The sequence below is a fragment of the Odontomachus brunneus genome, unplaced genomic scaffold, assembly GCF_010583005.1.
Source record: "Odontomachus brunneus isolate Ranch 3 - 2012 unplaced genomic scaffold, Obru_v1 Obru_scaffold_025, whole genome shotgun sequence".
Taxonomy (NCBI): Eukaryota; Metazoa; Arthropoda; class Insecta; order Hymenoptera; family Formicidae; genus Odontomachus; species Odontomachus brunneus.
The window spans coordinates 2253149-2277948 of NW_022639475.1; the positions used below are offsets into that span (position 1 = coordinate 2253149).

The 24800-nt window shown below is 46.0% G+C and overlaps 1 protein-coding gene across 1 annotated transcript in view; it reads left to right on the top strand.

Moving 5' to 3' along the window:
• The first annotated feature begins 7171 nt into the window (after positions 1-7171).
• The window catches only part of LOC116842458 (homeobox protein prophet of Pit-1), a 40915-nt gene continuing 23286 nt past the window's right edge, over positions 7172-24800 (top strand). Inside the window, exons 1-3 of the mRNA XM_032811707.1 lie at positions 7172-7666; positions 16073-16200; positions 17421-17528. Coding sequence (XP_032667598.1) covers positions 7447-7666; positions 16073-16200; positions 17421-17528 — 456 coding nt within the window. The 5' untranslated portion in view covers positions 7172-7446. The remainder of the gene's footprint in view (positions 7667-16072; positions 16201-17420; positions 17529-24800) is intronic.

The window sequence follows — 24800 nt, forward strand, 5'->3', positions numbered from 1 at the left end:
GGGGGGGGGGGGGGATAAATCTCGACGGCAGTCCCTTGCGCCTCGCGAGCAGAATGAAAAACGATGAGGAGGAAGTCGAGTTTGCGCGCGAGCATTTTATACTGAATTTTTTAATCGCGCATTACCCCCCTCTCGAAGCCGGTTTAGTCCGACTCGCTTTGGTTGGGAATGAGAACGAAGGAGATTCTTCGCACACTTTCCACACATTGAGGAAGTTCTCTCGAATTGAGAGAATCGTTCTATTCTTTCTTTTCCGAAGCCTTTATCTCGAAATTAAAGGAGACGAGATTGGCGACTGACGCGATTGATCGCGGACGAAAATTTGCTGGTGGCCGCGCTCGCTCCGTAATCGAGCGTGTGAGGATTAGTATGATGTAGTGAGAGCGGCACGGAGACGAGACGAGGCATTTATATTTTGCGGTGGACACTTAATAGAAATATTGTTGATCACAGCGTTCGAAATAGTACGCCAGTGATGGCGTCAATCGCGCTCTGCCCAGATGGGAAAACCGCCCACTAATTTCATGACTCGGCACATGCGCACGCATATTGTATGTACAACCATGAAGACACACATGTAACGTTACATGCACGCTACGGATCCCGTCACGTTATGTGTGTGCGCGTTGTATGTGTTCACATGCGCTCTTCTCGCACACAAACGTGGCATTATATTGTCAACGAGCCGGAAAGGGATCGCTAGATCGAATGTGAAAAAGCGTAATGCTGTGAGGAATGTGATACACCTAAAGTTTATGACGAGCGCTGCGTTTACGGCATTTCGGTCTTTATCAGTGCTCGGATGTTGCGCAAATTGGCGCAACAACGGCGTATGCAAATGAGAATCTATCGCAGTGAGAAAATAATACGGAAGATATACGAACGCACACATGCGCGAAACTAAAAATTATAAAATTAACTATGAGCGAGCGCGCAGAGCAACGTTTCACGCAATATTCCCCGTATAAATTTTATAATACCAAATGTATTAAAGAAAAAAAAAAAAACCAAAATATTTCAAATCCCGCATTATATCTCATTTTGCTCATTAAAATGTAATGTAATGTGCGTATGTGTGTCGGTACGTGTAAAAATAAATAATAAATCGCGAATACGTGTCTCACTCAGATTGCGGTTCGATCGTTGGTATCGCTTAAGAACTTTACGTGTATATTTGGGGCTTCCGGAATATTTATCCTCAGACATTGCGTTCGAAGTGTCTTGATGCCAACCACGGAGACGATTGATCGATCAATCTCGCCGCGAGCGAATCTCCGAGCGAGAATAATCGAGGATAACATTTCTCCCCCGCGCGTCCGCTCTCAAGTGTATTCTTTGACAGAGGCGCGTCGATGTATCGTTCCTTACAGCGAGGGTAGTTTATTCGCGGCCAGTGTGACAGATTTCGGCCACGCCCTGCCGATATGGTACCCCCTTGTCCAGCTACCCTCGGACCCGCCGAGCGGCAGCGCGTCGAAAATTCGCCAGCTTGGATTCGTACGCGCGCGGCGGCTCGCCCGTGCTCCGATTTCGGCGTAGGCTTTTAACAAAGCCGTCGAAATCTGAACGGCGAACGGCGTTATGAAGGATACATCGAATCATTTAGCCGTGCGTTACTTCGCGAAATTCGTCTGAAAATGCAGACGGAAAAAAATGCGCGAGACGTTTTAATGACGCGAGACTCCGCTTCTTATTTATCATCTTCGGCTTTCACAACCCTGTCGAGATCTGCCGGAGGAATGCTGCTGGAAAAAGTGCATTGTGTCACTCGACTGCGTGTAGATTGAGAGACAAAATATCTAAGAAATAGCAAATATTTATTCGTGTATCCTAATAACATGTTTACTTGTATATTTACATAAAAGTCTTGTTCGGATAAGAAAATACAGAAATTTTCTTAAAACCCCCGAAAATCCGTAGTCTTTCACAAAATGCTAGAAAAATTTAAATTTAAGTAAATCTGTTATCTTTAGGATCCATCGCAAATAAATATTTACTATTTATTAGATGTTTCTTTTTTCTTTTCGTGTACACATCGCGAAATTCATCCGGGACTGCTCGACTGAAGAGAAAGAGAAAGATGTACGGGATATGCAAAATTGCATGATTCTGCCTTACGTTTATCATCTTCGCTTCTCTAGACGTGCTCTCGACTCTTGCACTTTATTCGCAATTGCACTCACGCGATATGGAAGCATAGTGTAAGAAAAAAGATGCATGATCTAACCAGAATTATAGTTATTTTTTGTCGCAAACATATTTTCTGATCGTTCTAACGCGAAAATGGTGATAGCGACACACATCAAGGTTATCATCATTAACATTATAGTAGAATCTAAAAAGCTTTCTTCACCATAAAATAATTTGTAGTGGTTATTTCTCCGCGCGACTGCGGTAACCAGTACCAAATATTTCTCTTTCTCGGTGCGACTTTGGACGTCACGGGATTTCGAGGGACGCTCCCGTTTTTTATCGAGCTCTGTACAAAGCGCGAGGCGATTGTTTATTTTAACTTGACCGGAACGCAATACGTCGGCGGTGGCCTAGTTTCTAAGGCAGTCGCTAAATCGACTTTTGCCAGTTCAATGAAACGGCTTGCCGAGTCTTTGAAAGGCACGCCACGCAACTTCGGAGACGTCGGTCGAGCTCCCGATGAGAGGAGCTCTGCGAAACTTTACATTTCTCCGTCCGGTACACTCTCTCTCTCTCTCTCTCTCTCTCCCCCTCCCTCTTCTCTCTCTTTCTCTTTTCTCTCCGCTCCGCTTCGATTTCGAGCGGTGCTCATCGATCTCCCACGACGACAGTCTTGTAGAGATCTTCTCTCTTTCTCTCTCTCTCTCTCTCTCTCTCTCTCTCTCTCTCTCTGTCTTTCTTTCTCCTGCTCCGGCATCTCTCGCCGGAGACGCCTCGAAGAGGGTGCAAGAACGATGGACTCGCGGAAAATCGAAGAGCAAGCGACGGCTTCGTGTCTCTGACGGGCGCGAGCGCGCATATTCCGCCGCGTCGTGAGAGAAAAGAAAATGTGCGCTGCAAAGAAAGAAAAAAAAAAGAGAGAAAGGGAGAGGGAGAGAAAGGAAAAAAAAGAAGAGAAGGAAAGAGAAGAGAAGAAGAAAGCAGAGAAACATACAAAGAGGCGCGCGCGCGTCCGCGTTTGCGAGACGGTGAGGGACTTAAAAATGATATCCACCGTGGGACAAAGCGAAGGTAGCCTGGCGCAAAGAAAGCCAGAAATGAAAATGGAAATGCCGACAGCTATGACGATGCAAATCGCACGGGGGGACGTCGGAATGAGAATGAAGAAGATCGCGAACGCGCGAATGGAATAGATGATCCATGCTGCTCAACATAATTGCCACGTAAGGCGGTTCTTACCACGACAAGTTGCACCGACGTTCCATCTCCCGGCTAATTTGAAGAGGAACGAGTACAATCGAATTAAACTTCTCGTTGCCGATGTGAACGGGACGACGGGTGACTCGCTCCGATGCATTAATCCCTTCGCTCCCCTCTTCGCTTTAATCTATCAATTTACTTTGTTTTTTCGACACTTGGTTCGTGCGACTCGTTATTGTTTCGCAGCATTTTTTATTTGTTTTCTTGACAATACAGGTTCTCTCATCTCTGCGTCGGAAAAGTGAGCGACCACGGATTATCATGCGACTTTGCGAGCGCCCGCTGCCTGCCATCCACGACACGTTAACGGTAACTTGAAGGTGACCAGGACGGCCGGCTATTTCCTTCATGCAAATTGAAGGAATCGCGAGGTATGTGGTGTTCATAGCGTGAAAAAGGAACTTTCTTCGCTGAATATACTGACTATACTGACGAAACTCGACTGATCACGGAGCAAACATAATTGTTTCACATAATTGTGAGGCTCTTCAGAAGAACAATCGAGCACCGATACTTGCGAATTCGTTCGTATCGCCGTAAGTTCTAGACACCGACTGTAGTCAACGAACTTTATACATATTCGTGTAGTACTTTTGCGTTCAACTTACATATCAGATGTGCGATCACATGATTTCGCAGGATCACACGGTCACAAAGTGTCGGCATTCAGGAGGCGATACTGAACTTCGACCTGAGCTCTCCGGCCGATTCGCACTGTGCATTTTCGCGAGTAGCATGTTAAACATGGAACAAAAGAGCGAACATGAAAATCATCGTGTCCAGTCGTCTCTCGCTCACGACCATACGCGGTAACTACGTCTAGATCTCAGAAATAAAATTTCCTACGAGGTCGAGGAGGGAGTCCTGCAAAACTGATCGGTCGAGGCGGGCGATCTTGACGGTGAAGTCCCGAGAAATAAAAATGGAAGGAATCAAAAAACGCAATCTACCGCGGCGCGATAAAAAGAAAAAAGAAGCGACCGCGCGCGGACAAAGGGGCACCAGGGAAAGATAGAGAAGGCGTCTCCAAATTACAAATCCTCTGGAAAAGCCGAGCCGCGTGAGGTACACAAAGACATTTAGCGCCGGGCCGAATGCATCTCACGGCGCAAACGATGCACCGGCGTCGCGCGACGCGCGGCTATATACGCCCGGCACGCAGGTGGGTCATAGTCGTGGGTGTACATTACAATCAAATCCCGAAAAAAGGGGAAAAGAATTAAAAAAGCTATCTGCCGCGAGATAATAAAAACGAAGACGAGAGCCGCGCGCGCGGAGGAAAAGAGGCGCGCGCGCGAGAGAGAGACGAGAGAAGACAGAGAGGGACAGAGAGAGAGAGAGAGAGAGAGAGAGAAAGAGAGAGAGGGAGAGGCGGAGGGAAAAAACACGATAGTACCGAATAGAGACAGAGATAGAAGAAGAGAGAAGCAAACAGAGAGCGAGACAGAAGAACAGGGCGAGAGGGTGCGAGACGCGAAGGGCGATGATGACGCGAGGACGGCGGTGGAGGAAGAGGAGGAGGAGGAGGAGGAGGAGGAGGAGGACGATGATGGTACAGGAGGATGAGGAGGAGGAGGGACTTCTACGGCATATCCCCTTCGCGCGTATTGGTGACTAGGACGAAGCGTGTGCGTCGTCGGAAAAGCGCTACAACGCGCTGGTAGCCCCGGAAAAGAAAATCGCTCGCAGGCTATTTTCCGGAGGAATTTTTATTGGTACGCCCGCCATGTTGGCGGCGCCGGTGGGGACGACGCGGACATCGTGGCGGCCTGCAGGGTTGGTCGTCGCCCGGGCGACGCATCCCTCCGCCGGGCCAATCCGGCGCATACCCTACGCTCCTCGCGCCCTCGCGTCGTGGGGGCAGCGGTGGCGGCGGCGTCGGTGGCGGCCGCGCAGGGGCTGAGGGTGGCAACACACACCGGTTACGGGCAACAACCCCCCCTACCACGACGCGATGACGACGGTCGAAAGGCAGGCGGGCAACCCCCTCGTACGCGTTCTCTGCTCGCTCACCCCCGCGCGGAGTCACCGGGATAACTGCATTTCGCGGACAGAATCCCACAAGAACTCACGGCGAGCAGTCGCCCCCTCTGACTCGCTCTCTCCGCTCCTGTCGTCACCGAGTTTTCCCACCGCGTTGTCCTCCTCAGGAAGGAAGGAAAGAAGGAAGGAAGGACAGAAGGGCGCGTCGTGCACGTTCTCGTCCTCGTCCTCGTCATCGTCGTCGTTATCGTCGTCGTCGTCGTCGTTGTCCTCGCCGTTACGCGGTCGTCATCTCGCGCGGTGCGCGCCACTTCTTGGGTCCGATTTGCACGCGCGCCATTTCTCGCCAATTACTTCGATATTCGCGTTTTCAAGGCCAGCTGGTCCCAGCGCGTCGACGAACGAGCCCCCTACCCCCTCGCGGGGGTCGCGCACCCTTCTAATTGGATCGACGGGATAATCAGATTTGAATCGCGCGCGGCCGAATTCCAGAGTCGCGTAGAGATCAGCCGCCGTCGCGTATCCTCGTCGGCGAATGCCATAACAGCTCTTGGAGCTCTCTCTCCAAGGCTACCGTGGATCTGTTTTGACTCCTCGCGACCGCGTTCTTGCTTGCTCGACGAGAGGAGTTATCGACGGGAGAGAGCGAAGGAGAGTTCACGACGAGGGGAGAACTCAAGAAAAACGAACGTGTCACCTGATTGGATTTCTCGGCCGGACTGTTCTCGCGAGGAGATCGCCGTGGATCTTTCGGAGGGAGAACACGAAGAGGAGAAGCAACCCCGCCCCGAAAGTGAAAAACCCGAAGAAGAAACGCGTGTCTACGTTCGCTGAAAGTGCAACGGAATCGCAGTTGCCACCGAGAAGACACGACCGGATGAGTCTGCTCGAGGAACTGACTATTCTCTGGTAGTCTCAAAATAGACATCTATTACGCTTAGATGTCCGTTCCGTAGATAGCCGTTAGATGGATCGTCACTTGGAACAAGTTGCTGTTGGCGGATAAGGGGCAGCCGTTGTCGTGAGCTTTCTGCTGGCGAGATTTTCCCGAGATCAACCGTAATTCGTAAATCAATTTTGAGATTCACTAACGTATCTGCGAGACCGCGCGCACGCTTCACATCTTTGAGATTTGAAGATTCGTCGGGGAGGATCGAGCTCTGATTCACGCCAAATTTGCGCGTGCGATCTTTGCGTAATTATCCGGTGATCCTGATCCACCGAGATTCCCGATCAACAAATGGAAAGCAGCCTGAGGTACGTCGTGTGATAATATCCGGGGGGCAGGCAACCGTGTCCAAGTCCACGACTTACAGCAACAGTGATACCAAAGGTGCGCAAGTGATCCAAAAAGGATGTTCAAGAGAATGGGGATCTTCAAGATCGACCAACTGATCTCCAAGTTCTTGGACAGTTCGTAAAGGGCACGGAGGACACGAGGGTACGCGCGATACACGAGCTTTCTCAACGAACGCAACTGCACCCTCCGGAAGGCCAAGATCCAGCCCGGCAAGCGGACACACGGCATCGAGCACCGACAGCAGAACACACTCCTGTTCCGCGGGCCCTCGTTGAAATCACCGAGCAGTCGGCGGAGGGTAAGGAGGCCTTCTCTCCTTACAGCCCGAGCACCGCCGACGACTTCACGAGGCACCCTCGCTACCGCGAAAGCGGAAGAAGCGGAAGAGAAGGAAGAAGAAGAAGATAACCACCGTGCACGTATCCGTCGAGCGGACGCGGGGCGCCCTCACTAAAGGCTCGCGCCGGAAGATGTCTTCGTAGGCGGCCGAGAGCGTCAGGTGCTTCCAATACGAGCGACCTCGACCAGGTCACCCCGGCATCACCCTGGCTAACGATCTGTCCGGAGGTACCGGGGCACCCGGTGCCGTCGGTTCCGTCGGTGGTACCTCCGTCGGCGGTGGCGGCGGCGGCGGCGGCAGCGGCGGCTCATCCCTGCCGACGACCGCGCTCAGCCTCGACCATCAGCAGTTCAATATCTTCCCGGCGATTTTCAGCCGGCAGCTCAACTTCTCCGCCGCTGCCGCCGCAAACTGCGGCCAGAACAAGCTGATGGACGAGCTCAGGCCGAATCTGGGTCTGCTCGGCGTCGGTCTGGTTGAGAACGATAGCTTCCACCTGAATCACAATCAGGAGAAGAGGAAGTGCAGCAGCGCCAGCTCCAACGAGCAGGACTTCGGCCTGTACGGAGTGCATCAGGGCCTCGAGGCGAGCCCGCCGACGCCCGCCGCGACGCCTGGCAGAAGCAGCGTCGGTGCCACTACCACTGTCGGTGAGTATCGTTGGTCTTTCTTGTCTGCCTTTGCGCCGAAACGTATCAAGAGCGCCTTAACGCCCGCGGCTACCTGACTTTAGCGATATAGTAACGGTGTTCTCTACTATTACTGACTGAACGCAGTTATGGGCTTGCGAACGGATCAATCAGGCTTTCTGTCTGACGACTGCGTCGCTTTTCATTTCACCACAAAGGCTGGTTGCCCGTGAGACCGCCAAAAGTGGCTTGGTCCACGATTATTTGACATTGCGTTCGTTATTATCTGAGCACAGTTGTTATTTCGCGAGCTGAAGGAGTTGCGCTTTGTTTGACCATTTTTTATCGTTTTCTCCACTACGAGGCTTGATCTCCTGTTAGATCACATATAGGCGAGTCGGCCGACACGGCAAACATAGAGAAGATGCCGTAGAAGTTAACAGAAGTCGCTAAAGCTCTCAGTTCACTGCGTGGATCTTTTCCAATGCATGGTAGCACTTCATGCAGTGAACCGAACTGTCGATGCACATAAGAAGGAATGGAATCACGCATCATGTGTACATTCTGAAGAACAATAACGACATTTTCTGTTAACGGCATTGAGAAAATAACAAATTATTCGGACGTTTTTTAGCTTCTTAACGCGCGAATTCTAGTCTTCTGGTCTAGGAACGCGAATGAAACTCGCGACGGGGTTGTATCTTGAATGTGCCATGATACGAAGCGATTTCGTGACTTTCTGAGGTGTCGCGTCTTTATTTGCGCCTTTGATCGGGAGGAAAATGGACATCGTGCCATCTCGAGATAGATGTATTTTCCGCTTGTTGAGCCTCGAGCACGCGTTCGCGCTGTCAACGCGAGCAGCCCGGAGTGTTGACAATGGGTCGGGTGGGCCAGACATATGGTGGTACCTGTTCTATAGACTATTATTATGTACCAGTGGGGCTTAAGAGAGCTTAGCACCGGGGGTGTACTAATGGGGTGGGCTCGACACGCGGGACAAGGGGCTCGACAGAGTGACGAGTCTGGCGCCCGGTTTCGATGGGTCGTAAGGCGACCAGGAAGCGAAGGGACTAGTCCTTGACGCCCTTTCGTTTTTGTCATTGTATCGCGGCTCGCATTTCGTAACGTGTGTCTCGAAACGTCAACTCGCACTTGTTTGAGCGCAAATCGCGGAATTACCACGTCGTCTCGAACAACTCAGAAAAGATAATCCTTCCACACTGAGAGGGAAATATAGTTGCCTTTGGCGTCAACTGTACGCTTTTGTGATTTTAACCACAAGAATAATTAGAAGAACCATTGTTTTAGTAAGTGTTATTAGAAAGAGGTTTCTTCTAATTATTTTTCTGGTTAAAATCACAAAAAAGTATAGTGGACGCCGAAAACAACTATATTTTTCTCTCAGTACATAATGCACACATTATGTATGTATGTATGAATGTATGTGCGGGAGAATGATCGCGCCTTCTGCGTTAATTAACGACAGAAGGAACGTGCAGTACCTTTCCTCTTGTACGATTTGACTCCCAATTCCGATTGAGTGGCGTGCATCATCATATTACACCGATAATGTTTCTCGTATTTAATAAAAAAAACTAATTAATGAAGCCAATAAGAGCTGTATTCGGCTCTTTCCTATAACCAGCTTTTTTTATTGCATACCAAGAAAGCCTTTTCAATCAAAGATATTTGGTTCTTCGTATTTTATATAATTATTTCACTCTGTCGTTTGTTTTCGAATACTGCATTCAAGTTGTTTAAGACAAATTAAGCCGAAACTGTAATATAAGATCAATGCTATGACAGAACGTGAGAGAATAAAATACTTTTCCCAAATTAAAAATTACTCATAACATTAGAGAAATTAAATATATTTTCAACGAGACACCTTCCAATCGATCTTTCAAATTCTTATGTGCATAAAAGCACCGATACATAATCATGTACACGGGGAGAATATTCTAGTTTTTCTTTTTCATATAAATTCTTTTTAATTTTACTATGTTTTCAGTAGTCCAGGAACAGACTGCCGGTAACAGATTGTTACGCTAAGAAGTATAGTTTTCGAAGCAATTTAGAAGCATAGCAAGTGTTCTCACAGTGTTGAGTTGATCCATATGTTTGTGCAGATTTTTAAATAAAATTAAAATGCTTTATATTCTGGTCAAAAACAATTTTAATTAATGATACGTGCGTCATTCTTTTCGACAATCTTTTGTCATTTTTCACGTAACTTTATAATATTCCTCTCGTAGAATTCTTGCGCTTTCCGGCGAAGGAACGTTTCAAGCGTTTTTTCACATCTTCTAAAAAAGCGCAGTTTGTACCGTCTATAATGAGCAAAATAGATTATGATCGGAGGGAGCAATGTCAGATGAATATGATGGGTGAGGCAAAACATCCCAGCCAGATTGTAACAGTTTTTATGGAAGCAAAGAAGCATAATACACTGGAAAAACTCACTATTGCCTTCCACCTTCAAGCCGTATCAAAGATAACTGTACTTCTTTAAACACTATTACTTACACCATAAGATATGCTGTGATATGTAGCTATCATAATATAATACATAGATGGTCAATTCTCTACTAATACCAACATGCGGATGCCAACTATATAAAAATCTGCACGAACTTGTGGATCAACTTAGTATATTTCACTTTCTAAAATCTAAGTAGCATACATGAAATAAAAAGACAGTGAATTGTGGGATGTCGATCTATGTCTCGACTACACGAAATCCTACGGCAATTTTCACTATAAAATTATCTTCCGTATAAGACACGGAAAGTACAGGTCGTAAGTTTACCCGCAACGAGTCCTTCAATGCGTATTCTTACTTCCACGCGAAGAACACGACTGCTCGACAAACACGGAGTTCAACAGGTCGGCCGCGGGAGCGGTCGTTAGGATTTTTTCGGCCTTATTATGCTCGAAAATGAATTTCACGCGGTGGCACCGATTTGCAAACGGCGATATCCCGGCGTTGCCGTCGCACCCTTCAAGGTCAGGGTTTCCGGAAACGAAATGAGACTACCGCGGGATTCTCATGCAAATGAAAATCCGACAGCGTCGAGCCGCTTCGCGACGGGAGAGAGAGAGAGAGAGAGAGAGAGAGAAAAAGAGCCAGCGGAATCAAACGAGGATAGGCGCGGGGGTGTCGGGTCGGGGTGAGGGACCAAGGGGCTGGGGAAAAATTAATGTCGTTAACCCCCTCGCGGGTTCTCTCGGGGTATTAAAAGTACTCGGTCTTCCGCGCGCGCGATTCCCGTGTCCTCCTTAAAACAGAAGCGTTCCTGTTGCGCGAATCCTGCGATCGTCGTCGCTCCTCCAGCCACACTCGTACTCTCTGATTTTTTGGAATGAAATTCCAAACTCGATAAGTAGATTGACACAGCCGAGTCGCGCGAGTTTGAGTGATTGTTCTCGCGAGTAGAATGAATCCTCCACTCTCTGAATCGCCTGAATATTTCCACTCGAAATCGATGAACGATTCTAACATACTCTATCGTCGTGGAGGAATAAATTCGTTCCAATCGAGTGAAACTGTTCACTTACCGCGATCCCGCTGACGCTCCGATGAATTTTCACTCATTTCAAGTGAGTGATTCTGTTTTCAGAAATTTAAAGAATGAAGGAATTTTAATAAAGATTAAGGACGAGATTTGGGGAATAGGGAGGCAACATTTGTCCTCTCTATGTGCGTTGTCAGTAATGTTGGTGTACACAGAAATATTTAAAATTACCGTACGAAGTGTCAAGACTGAATTTTACGTCTTAAGTGAAATATTCTGCCAGTAGTGTGCCCCGAGAGAATCCTCGCGTGAGTCGTCAATTTTCAAATTTGATATTAAAATCCCGTGAAAGCGAAGATCATTATTTTCCCGCGCGAAGACTCTTTGTCCGAGTTCGAGTACAATGGATTCTGAATATCTTACACGCCAGAGGCTCGCAAAGTGCCAGTCGCAAATGACAATTTATGCCTGAGCTAGTTAATTATACCGAGTGTCCCAGAAACGTTTCAGCCATTCGAATTCTCGCAAGAAGTCCTTTGACGAAGCTGGAATTGCATAGTTTCCGGGAGAGACATCTCCAGAGAATTCACGATCTCCTCGCCGCCGCCGTCGCCGCCGCTCCCGATGTCCGTCCCGTCATCGTCATTAATACGAAGCCAATTGATCCTCGCGGCTCACCACGAAGAAAACAAATCGGCGCGTCAAACGAGCAGCGCGCACACACACACACACACACAACACACAACGAGCAATTACGCGTATCACTTTTCACGCGGCGATAATACGTTCTAATGTGACAGCAGATGCCGGCGGATGGCAGCTGCGGGTCGAGGGCCATCGCGCGATCCGCATTACCGGTAATCCTGTAAATCGTGTCACTCGTCGCGCCCCGTGTCACCTCGTTAAAATCGCCGCTAATTACCTCCCGACCCCTCGGATGGCGTCGAAAATTTGCGGGGGCAGATGTTCGCCGGTGTGGCGCGGCGCGGAGTCGCGCCGTCCACAATCGCACCCTGGCGGGCCGCCGCGCGCTCCTTCTCCCGTTCTCGAGTGCGTCGCTCGCTAGATTGTCGGCGAGCAGCTTGTAACTTCACCGAACAAAGGGTTAAATCGGCCGCGAACGAAGTCTGGAGCGACCAACTGACCGGCCGGCTCGTTCTCTCGACTCCGCGTCGTATCGTCGTCGTCATTCCGCTCTGACAATCCGCGATCGTTTCCGCGCGGAATCCGAACGATCGCAGCGGAAGGGAGGAAGGAATCTCCTCGGATTTCAACTCCTCGCGCGTAAACAAAACGTGGAAAACGGATTTGCTTTTGGGAATTCTGTCTCACGCAGAGACTCACGAGCGACGGTTCTTTCGAGCCGCGTTTCTCCGCGTTCTCCGATCATCCACGGTTCACGTGACAATTGCATTTCTCCGTCGGCACGTCAGTGCGCGCGAGAGTAGGTAGGGGGCGAAAAGCGGGAGGAAGAAAGATTTTTTTCCGAACGCAATGACATCAAAACACTGCGCTCTCTCGCCTTTCGGCGGATGTTCGCGGCTCGTTTTAACAGACCTGGTTTGTAAGGATATAATTTTCGGCCGAATTTTCCCGTCAAAGATGAAAAACTGACAATGACAAATTGCCTATTTTCTGCAATCGAAAACTTTGTAATTGTATAAAAACGGATTCAAATACTGAACAAATTGAAACAGCGCGGCGCACAAGTACATTCCACGAATCTAGATTTACAATCGAGTAATAAATCTCTTTTTTTTGTTTTTTTTTTGACTTCCGAAATTAGATTACGAAGCCGCAATTTGTAAGTTCGTATCGAACAATAGTTGAAGAGTGCGCGTAACGACATTTCGCGGAATACACAAAAGAATGAAGAGTCACAGGCAGGTTGCGTTAATGGGTCGATATCCCATTGTCGCACACTGCGAATTAATGGGAAAAATTCATTTCGCTGTCATAAAGATCCCGGAAAACATTTTTTTTGCCGATACCTTTTATGAGACATTAATTTCATTTCGTATCATTTATGAAAATCCCGTTTCAATCTATAGCAGCGCGGGGGAAAAATTAGGGCAAGCTTTGTGTTGCGTTAAAACGGGATATAATTTTAATGGGACAAAGAATTCCTTCCAGTTTGCATTATCACAACTTTTAGAATTTAATTGCGCGCCGTCATTTATCGTCGTGCATTCGACAGCGATTCGTTTCGTTAATCCCGTTTCGCCTTCTTATATCCGTCGCTCTCTTGTCCTCTTAGCGAATTAATTGCAAAAATTGGGCACGCGATATCTCCGTATTTCTCTGAATTACATTGCGAGACACATCGATGTATCCTTGGGCGCCCACGAAATTGCAATTTGATGTTTAGAAAAAGTCGGGGAGCTAATAACGCTCCGTAAGAAACGAGTTCGGATAAGGAACGATGAGTAAAACTAGATAGAGCTCTCGGACATTCGTTCAGCACGTAAACAATTAACAATAGCTTACGTAGGATGCTCTCCGGTTGCAAAAATTTAATTAAAAAATCAACCATCTTGTGGCTCATCAGAAGTTGACTAAAGCCACCCACATTGGCTCTTATTGACAATTTCTTCGTGTATATTGACTGGAAGGAAATGTGGCTGTTCATGTGAACAACAGAATACTTTGGAGGAGAGTTGTCGAAATCATGCCGGTCTCCCAAATCGTACCTCGTCAATTTCTTTATTATTATTGAATATTAAACGACATTGAACGCGCGCTAAAATTAAATGAGCAACGCGAGAGATACAAGCGAACAATTTTCAGAGTATATCTTATTCTGTGCGTGCTGCAAGAATTTAAAAAGATCAGCTACCATTTAGGAGACCGGCACAAGAAATGTCAGCAACTTCCCTCCTCATATACATTCTCATAACTCGTGAAATAAAAAAATGAAAGAAAAAGAATAACGTCAAAGCACACAACTCGTAGTTGAGAAGGAAGCGGGTCGCCCGACGAGAGAGCGAGAGAGAGAGAGTGAAAGAGAGGTAGAGAGAGAGAGAAAGAGAGAGAGATAGAGAGAGAGAGGCCCTTCGCCTTCTTCGCTGAACTTGACCGAGTTTCCTCGTTCACCGGGTAACCGGGCAAGGTATGTAAAGTGGACAGCATTCATCCTTGAACATTGAATCAGCATGTAACATGATTAGGTCATTAACGCCCTAACCAAGTTAGCATAGTGCGAGGGACTTCGCTCGCCACGCTTACCCCGGGACCGTGCGACCTGGGTAGGTACCTCTCTACCTACGTTCGTTCATAAAGCCGGGGCGTCGCGACGCCGCGCCGCACCGCGTCGCGTCGCACCCGTGTCGCATCGGCGTCGCATCGCCGTGCGGCGACCAAGACGGCGGCGGCGGCGGCGGCGGCGGCGGAGGCGGCGGTGGTGGTGTCGGCGACAGCGGCCATGGACTTCTCGCGTGGAGGTCGAAAGTTCGGTGAATCGCGCCTTCCATGGAATATCGAATTTTCCGGCGATGAAAGCGATACCGGAAATCGAATTCCGACTCCGCCTGCCTGCTCAGCCTCTTTCTCGACCATCTAACGGGTGAATGCGAGAGACAATATGCGAGAGCGCGGCGAGAGAATCCGTGACCGAGCTGACCGCGTGTCTCGAAGCGTTATGGGATCGTTAGCGGAGTTTGTTGATCGCGTTGGCCCGGGAAAACGCATCACGGGATAACACGAGTTCGGGAAGACGCGGAAGACACTTTTGCGCCTCGCTCGGCGATGATTTCGAGCGGAGTTTCCGCTCTGGAGCTGTCTCCTCCTTCTTCTCTACGGAATGAATGTCGCGGAATCTATTGTGAAATTATGCGAATTCTATTTGTTAGCTTTCCTTCTCCCTGTTAATCTCGTTTTATATTTAACTTCCTGAGCCGAAATCTTGGCCTTATGTTAAATTTTGAATTCTACAACGCAATAGGAACTAAGTTAGCAAAGTAGGCTTAATTCTAATGATAGAATTAACTTCTACTTTGATTCTGATAATGTCCGAAATTTCCCTTTTCACTGTCTTTAGTGTCAAAATAGGTTATATTATGAACTTCAGAATATTAAAGTAGGTGTTGAATGGAAAGTAAGATCAAAATTTCGACTCGGGTTCATTCTTCTATCATATTTGACGAGTCGGTTTAGGAAAAGAAAAATATTTGCAAAGTGGCAATGGAGGGAGGGGGGGACAGTGCAGCACTTGTTTTTCCATAACTTTCATGACACTTTTAATAAAAGAGAGAAAGAAAAAGAGAGAAAATTTTGTTTCTTAGCAATATTTTTCTTAGAAGACAAATTTCCTTTCGTATGTGTTTAGATTTTCGTTAAGATAAAAGTGCTGCGCCATTTTTTGCCACTGACTGCAAATGATTACTGCGGAATAAATCGTCTCTTTTTGCATCATGGAAAATAAATGATCGTCTCTTTGTCTTCTTTTGCCTGTTTTGTCTGTTTTTTTTTTTTGTTATCATGCCTGTTTTGTGTGCGTGTTCGATGTACGGTTTTTTATTAAATGTATATTTAATATGTCATTTAATATGGCTATTAATGTGTCATTAAATCACTTTACGGGCGCGATCGGCGAGTGTAATTCGAATGATATATTTATAAAATAATTGCAATACAATTACATATATATGTATGTATACATACATAATACAAACGTGTGCGTGTGTGTGTGTGTGTGTGTGTGTGTGTGTGTGTGTGTGTGTGTGTGTGTGTGTGCGTGTGTGTGTATGTGTATCGGCAGAATTGAAATTTATCTGACTTCGTCTACGGCACGAACATTATCGCGATTTGACACGAGACGAAAGCGATGCACACGTCTTTGCTTCTCCCTCTCCTTGGAAGTACGTGTCTGCCGTCGTGAAAGCGTTAAAGCCGCGTTCTTCTTTTATTGCAGGAGCAGAAGGCGCTTTTAAAAAGTTAAAGCCCGACCCCTGCGCCTCCAGCCCTCACATTGGCCACACACCTACGACAGCCAGTTGTCCAACACCCGCCCGACGGCGACACAGAACTACCTTCACGCAGGTTTGTATGAGAGCCACCTAAACGGTGACACTAGTAGTCCGGTTTGTTCAGATTGAAACACAATGTCGACGCGCGCGCGCGATGTATCTGAAGTGTCGACGACCCCGTTGAAACGTAGCGCAATTTACGTGCAACACGATTGTGTACTTGAATAATGAAGCGAAATTTAACGTCATTCGTGGTTTGAGTCGCTCATATTCGCGGCAAAAAGATACATACACATATGTATGCGATTTTTAACTGATACAGCATTTTTAATATTAACATAAATGTTTATTAAAACACCAAACCTGTCCGTTTATGTGCGCTTATGTGCGGATAAAATACATCGTATTATATCGTAATATAAAAATTACTCGGGTTTGATGCAAATAATATCAAATCCGCGCGCCTCTTGATCGACGGATATGCTTCGACAGGATATTTTACACTGAGGAAAAAATGTCTGGTATTTGCAACTATACAATCACACAGAGAGGAATGATTACTATAAATGATGGCCAAGAGAACTATTTCTTTATTACACTCTACTATAATGAGATTGTATGCATATGACTGTTAGGCCCGATCTACAATAGTAGGAGTAGGAGTAAGAAATAAGCAGTAAGTAAATGGACCAATCACAATCGATTATTTTTGAATCGTGAGAATGGAATTGGCCAATTTGCTTAAGCTGGTGGCACATAGAAAAACTTAAGCAGTAAAACGTAAACAGTAAGCAAATTGACCAATCACAGCCGTTGATTCTTGGGCTGTAAAAAGAATCAATGACTGTGATTGGTCAATTTGCTTACTGTTTACGTTTTACTGCTTAAATTTTTCTATGTGCCACCAGCTTAAGCAAATTGGCCAATTCCATTCTCACGATTCAAGAATAATCGATTGTGATTGGTCCATTTACTTACTGCTTATTTCTTACTCCTACTCCTACTCCTTACTCCATCTATTGTAGATCGGGCCTACCTATTCTTCTGCAAAAAATGCATGTCGCGGCGGCGCTAAAAGTAAACGCTATAATTTTAGTTAGATCAGCCAATTTTTTTTTTTCCTTTGGTGTGCACGCGCGCGTTTCCTCGGGATATAAAGTGCGGAGAGTGCATCTCTCGCACCCCCTTCGACAATAGCGTTTCGATTAGCTCTCTGCTCTTTCGTATCGCGTCCAAATTTCCTGCCGGCTAGTTGAAATCGACCTTTACCACGGCTTTCCAATTGTTTCGTAGGAGCAGCTGGCGGAATTGGAATCAGCGTTTGCAAAATCTCATTATCCGGACATATACTGCCGGGAGGAGCTGGCGAGGACCACCAAATTGAATGAGGCCAGAATTCAGGTGAGTAGCATGCCGCTGCTCGCGCTCGACAGAGAAAGAAGACGAGCGACTCTTCGACACACGACGACTCGAGAGCTCGAAAGACGTTCCCGGGTTGCTCGACACGTTCGCACTTGAGATGTACTGGGTTGACTCATCAGATCGTGCGGGTTTTTGAACAAAATTGAAATGCATTTTATTCTCTTGTTGAAAACAGTTTCGATCAATAATATATGCGCCATTCTGCTCGACGATCTTTCGCCACCTTTCACGTAATTTCATAATTCCCCTCTCGTGAAACTCTTGCGCTTCTCCGGCGAGGAAACGTTCCAAGCGATTTTCCACGTCTTCTGAAGGAGCGCGAAGTTTACATTGTCAAGGGAGTTCTGCAATGAGCGAAACGGATGACAATCGGAGGGGACAGTGTCTGGTGAATATGGTGGAGAATGAGGCAAAACATTCCAACAAACTCCAACAATTTTTCCGGAAGTAAAGAAGCATAATGTATTGGAAAATCTTATTGGTGCCTTTGATCTTCCGCAATAAGGACGCGACTGCACTTCTTCACTATCACTTACACTATAAAATATGTCTATACACTATAAAATAATGTTCTGAAATGTCAGCTATGAAAGCATATATATACACGGAAAAAAAATTCTGTTGGTGCAACCGAATTTTCGGTTGCTCAGGGATCAGACGAAAACTCGGTTATAGGAACAGAAAAATTCCTTTATGAGGCTACCGTATAGTCAATTGTTCACAATTGCCTCAACCGAGCTCTAATATCGTTGAATATTCAGACGAATACTTTCGGTTACGACAACAGAAATATTAGTTTTCATAACAGAAATATCGCTTCTGATCATCTAATTTTCAGTTAGTTCCTATTTGATTGCCCCAACTGAAATTTTTTTTGTGTGTAATCACATGGAACTATCCTCCTAATACCAACATGCGAGTATTAACTAGATCCGAAACACGAACTTATGGGTCAATCCAATATTTTACGAAAGTCTCGACCTAACATCAACGTTTCACGGACACTTTTAATGTTTTTAATTCGCGACAGGAGAATAATTTTCGAAATCTCAATATACCCTTTTATATTGTATGAGAAACTTGCATCAGTCGTAACCCAGACAACACAAATGCCCAAAATCGAGTCATAAGACGTCTTTAGGATGTCTTTAAGTCATCTTTAAGACAATACTTTATAAACTTGTCTTAAAGATGTTTTAAAGACGTCTTATGATCCGATTTTGGACATTGTGCTGTCTGGGAATTTCTCGCCGTGTTTTTTTTTATTAATAACAGTTATTAAATAAAATATGTCGCGTTAAATCGCGGTACATGTCATCACTATCCGCTTCACATCGCTTTCTGTCACCGGTTCTGCAAATCACGCCTCTTTCGGGCCCGTGAAATCATCGTCGACCCTTCGACGAACTTTCGCAAGTCCCTCATAGTTAAAACACAACTCGCGTTCGCGTGCGTCGGGGAGTAAGATGCGTGATTCTATATTCTATTATCAACGCGATGCTTCGCCGAACCGAGCCGCACGGAGCCATCGGGGTTGTTCGAAAAAGATAGGCAGGTAGGTACACTTATCCCCCGCCTATCTTTTTGACTGTGACTCATTGCGTAATCGAATCAAAGACGCATGTGGGGTCGGCGAAATCAAGTTACGGTCGCAAATGTCGGCCCAAGACACCCTGTATTCTTCGAGGGTCGTGGAATCGATCAGAGGGGGACCGAGACATTTTCAACCAGCGTATACTCGCGCATGCTGTACACTCTCATCACATATACTCTCTCTCAGCAGTCCGGGGAAGCCTACGTGAACGTCGAACGATGAATTCGGACGGCGAGCGTGGGATTTGAGTTATGTTTATTAATTTCTCGTATTAAAATATCAACGGCAAGTTGGACATCAACGAGTCCTACGACAGTGATGCGGTTTGCGATGACATTAAGGGAGGATTCGGCAATGAAAGACGGAGACAGAGACGGAAGCAGAGAGAGAGAGAGAGAGAGAGAAAGAGAGAGACAGAGGAAGAGAGGGAGGAGCAGTGAAGGTTTGGGGGTGGCGGCGGCGACGAGGGAACGTCAGGAGGCCCGTGGGTGCACCGAGCGCGCGCACGTTACGGCCTCGAATTCCGAGCGAGCGGGTACATATTAAAACAGTCGTCGGTGCGTTGCGCTCTTTTGATATATAATGCAGCGGGGTGTTGTTTGAGTTAAAAGCCCGGGAACCGCCGCGACTTAACCCTGTTAAACTGCGATGCCAAGTAAAACGCGGTTTGCGCGTCGCTCGCCCGGTTATAACCGATGCACAAAGTGTCCGCGCGAGGGCCGCGTCAGGAGGAGGCGCGGCACAGCACGTCACAACTCCGGACGAGGGGGACGACGGCCGAGCTGGCTGGCCCCTGCGTCGGCTGTGTTCCGTTCCCGACCTCAAACACGAGATAGAGAGATGGAGGGACAGAGACGGAGAGTGGCTCGCAGTTTTAAATGTCATTTCCAGTCGCTGGTTTTCCGTCGCGGCTGCCCCAGAATCGGCCAATTACCTGGCGTAACCTAGCGAAGCGCGCTTTGCGCCGTAATTAACGCTTGCGTCATCGGTTTGCGCGTTTCGGCTGCTCTCGACCCTTGCACCCTTCGCCGTGTCCAACCGCTTTTCTCGGCCCGGCACGTCTTCCTGTCCCGTTCCCGCTTTCTCACGCGCGTGAAATCTGTTGCCTTGAATGGGAAAATGGAATTTCGCGACTCCCTCCCGCGATACGCCAGAAATGCGATTTAGAGCGAGATTCCGAAGGTCAATCTCTTGCTCGCGATTTCTCTTCGCGAACGAATATCGCGCTCTTTCAGTTCAGTGTGGTACAAAAAGAGAAGGAAGGAATATAACAGCTACAGACTTCTACAAATTCACTCACTTCGAATATATTTCTCGGATATTCTCGGACATTCTCTTCAATTTCAACACAAAATCCAGAGTAGAGGCTCGTCTGCAATACATGGAGTAAGTTCGGCGTAAGTTTCATGAAGTGAAAAAGAAATAAAAGTAAACGTTTACTCATTCAACAATCTTACTCAAGAGATTTTTCCGGTGCAAGGAAGCCAGAATATAGGCGTAAGCGAAGTAAATGATTTTTATTTCTTGCTGCAACTTACGGCAGACTTACTCCGCGTGTCGAGTACCTTGACGGTAGCGGACTAAAAATTAAAAGGACATTCGATGTGTTGCAGCGCGTGACAATATATCCCCGTTATAATCCAATTCCGGCGTGTGTCCAATCCGTCCGAGATAATTCCGATAAAACGCGCGGCGCGCGAAGTAACACCCACTCGAATTTCAAAGACACCCTCCCGCCGTTTCGCGACGCAAATTTGTGGAGGGCGAGCGCCGAAATTTCGTCGCACCCCAGAGCGGCGGAGCCGGCTCGCTTGCGTATATACGCGAAACAGGGGTTCTCGATGGAAGAAAAAAAAGCAGGATGGCGGCCGCGTAAGAAAGGGGGCCCTTGTCCCCCGCCCGCCTCCGGCCTTCTTCCTCCCAAGCCCCGGTTTTCCCGACGCCATCTCCTCGTCCTCGCTCGCCCTCTCGTAGTGGAAGGAATAGCGAGAGCCAGGCAAGCCTGAGACGTTTCAGATCTATCTAGGGTGGAGAAAATTCAATTTAAAATGGCGGCTCAGATATAATGGCAGCCTCCGGTACAGCGTCACCCAACCCCCTGCGCGCCCAACTCATCTCAACTTTGCCACCCTCGTTCGCCGTCTATTTCTCTCTCGTCCTCGCCGCCTCCACGGCCCGTGTCGCTATCTTTGAGGAAACAGAATGCCGTGACTAGCACAGGAGCTTTTAAAGAGACGACTCGCTCTCTCTTCTCTCTCTCTCTCTCTCTCTCTCTCTCTCTCTTGTTTCTACATTCACGACGTCGCTTGATCGGTCGCTAAAAAATACATCGATTTCGCTTTTCGAATCCCGCGTCTCACCGTTCGTTATTGTAATTTCTTTCAATGTGATAAGCGCGATAAGTGACGCGAGTTCGGAGTATATCAAGCTCGTATCAAGCACTGTTTCACTTTAATTTCGGCATTTAACGATAAAGGAAAAGAATATTAAGAGAAACTAATATAAAATAAGAGTAATAATAAAAAAATTGCTAAGATAAATCCGGAAAGGATGAGTTTGATTTGGCAGATTGAAAACGACGTTTCAAGTCTGAAGAAAAGCTCCGGTGCGGAGCGCTTGCATGTGCAACAATATTGTGTTCCCATGTCTTCAATTGTCATATCTAAAATCCAGGTACATATTAATCTTACTTTCATTTATTTATTACCAAAGAACTTTGTCAGAGAGAAGTACTTGTTCATCTTCGCAATACGTATATTACGAGGAAAAGTGGCTGATCTAAATAAAATTACAATTATCTCTAGCTCCAACCACATTTCTTGTAGCAATGTGGCAGTACACCGAGAGAAAAAGTATCTATAAAATAGTTAGTATTTACTAACTATTTATTTTTAACTTATTTTACATTATTATAACTCATTATTTTATATATTTATTTGCGATGAATATTAATAACATATTTACTTACCGATAAAATATTTTTCACAGAAGAAAATATGCATTTTCTGAAGACCTTAAGAAAACATTTTCATGAAAATTATTTATTCTATTTAAATAAAAGAACTTGAAGATTCAAGGAAATATGTTATTAGCACCCAACAAGTAAACACTTACTATTTTTTAGATATATTTTACGCTCAATATAGTAACACGCATATAAGGTTATTATCACCGACATTATATAACAGAATTTAATAAAAAAATTATCCTCTTGGCCATAATTTATAGTAATTCTCTCTTTTAATTCTCTGATTAGAATTACAAGTACTAAACATTTCTTTCTCGATATACCTGATACCTCTTAATTATGAACAGGTTGTTAAACTGAAACGTGTAACTTGGGACTATCTTTTTACTGTGTATACTATGTAGGTGTGTTTATTTATATAACTAATTGAGATATATGAATATCTCTAAACAAAACTGTATCACGTCTCAGTACCTCTTGACAAAGTCATAGCTGCAATTTCATCGGTACCCATGCAGCCTGGTTGCTAACGGTGTATGCCGCGCGATTTGCAATTTCGCGAAACACGCAAACGCGTATTAGTGCACGTTGAATGAGCGTTTTCCATGCGAAACACCGGCGGTGCGTCTCGCGCAGGATCGTTTCCGTCCGTTTACGTCGTTTCGAGTGAGCTTTGCAGGAAACTCGGTAGGAAAATGTAACGGCGTCCCCCGCCTCCGTATACGTGTACGGCACGAGAATAAATTCAGTCAGGAGTATAAAGCAAGATTCACTTGAAAAGAGAGAGAGAGAGAGAGAGAGAGAAAAAGAGAGAAAATGTTTTCTACGATTGCTGCACGATTGCTGCACGGCAATTGCAATATTAAAAGAGAAGATAGTCGCGGTGCAATTGTGTATATACGGGCGCGCGAGAGAGAGAGAGAGAAAGAGTGAGAGAGAAAGGAGAAGGAGGAGGAGGAGATCGCGAGAGTATTCGTGACGGTAATGATAATAATAGTGAAAAATCGGGTAACACCGTGGTAAGAGAATAATTCTCGAATCACCGCACAAGAAATCCCATTACGCCGAGGAAAAAGAAAGGAGAAGCCCGAGCTCCCCGTGATATTGAGTTAGCCGAGTTTTCATTCGACCTTTTTACTTCGATTCGACTTCCGATCGAAGCCTACCTACCGGGCGTTCTACGAGAAAATCGGCTTCCTATCCGGCAGGAAACAAGGAAATTTGCGGGAGTCGGGAAAACCCCCGGCGAATGCTTCGTTTCTCGATCTTGATTCTCGATTTTCCACGTTTATGAGAAAAAAAATATCACAGTTTACGTAATTATAATTATTTAGCGATTCGTAAGTTTGACTCAACAGAAATGACTCTTCCACGTTATCCTGTAACGATCGATTGTCAATGAGAGATACGTTGAAACTCCCACAAGCTTCACAATTCAGAAAGAAATATACCTACAGGATAAGAAACATTTTATGTTGAAATCGATTCGTGTAGAAATTTTACGTTCAATTTTTAACATACCTATGCGTCAATCTGACATATCGTTGTGTTATTTTGACTCCTCTGCGTTGAATTTGTATTCACCATTCCTCAGTGTTAAAATATAATTTATATGTGCGTATTTTTTATGACGCACACATATTTCATATGCAAAGAGTACAGATAAGTTGTGTTATTTGTTGTATATTTGTCTCGTGTTAAATTAACACAAAAATTAGAACAGTGAAATTGGGACACGTGTGAAATATGTTAAATTTAACACAAAATTTGCAGTGCATCATTGTTTTTGAATCATAAGAGATATAGAAAAATCTGAGACCGATCTAATCATTGGATCCCGCGATCACGTTTCGATATATTTTTTGTACAATTTGTGTAATTATTGTAAATTCGTTACTGTACCCTTATGCTGTCTCCGAAAAAAAAAAGATGTTTTACAGCCGATCGCGGCTGTTATCGACGCAGCATTGGCGAGAATTTTATTTTTAGCTTTAACCTTAAAAGTTTACGATCGAATAACCGAATTCCGGAGTTCTATATCACGTAATTACGTTGAAATGTGCGGCCATGTCCATAATTTTCGAAATGGGCGCGCGCAAGCAGTACACCATTACATTACAGGTCTTACGCTCTTTTTATCCGACGAGAAAGCCATTATCCGTGTATCCATTTTCCCGGCTTGTATGTGGGTTAGCTATCAGAGTGCAGTATTCTCTCAGGCATACGGGGAGGATAGTTTTCTCGGTCGCGGTCCTCAAAGTAGCAGACATTTTGAGCCACGCTCCCCGTGGGACAGCCATCTCTCGCTCTTCCTCATCCTCTTTCTCCCTATCCAGTCTATCTTTCTCTATGAGTGAACGTGGGAAGGAGAAGAGCGCGGTTATTGAATTACGAACTCTTAGCTTTCCAGTTTCTTGCAGAGTGCGCGCCTTAAGGGACGCGAGTGCGCGCAAGTATGTTCTCCAAAGACTCCTCTACGAGCAAATAGAACGAACAAATAAAAGGAATCACTCTTTTAAGGATCTCTTTGGATCCACGTGCTCTACTCATCCGTAAATATGTGGAAAGAGTGTATGTGTATGTGTGTGCGTGCGTGTAATATTATATTTATAGACACATATACATGTATGTATGTATATATATATATATATATATATATATATATATATATATATATATATATATATAT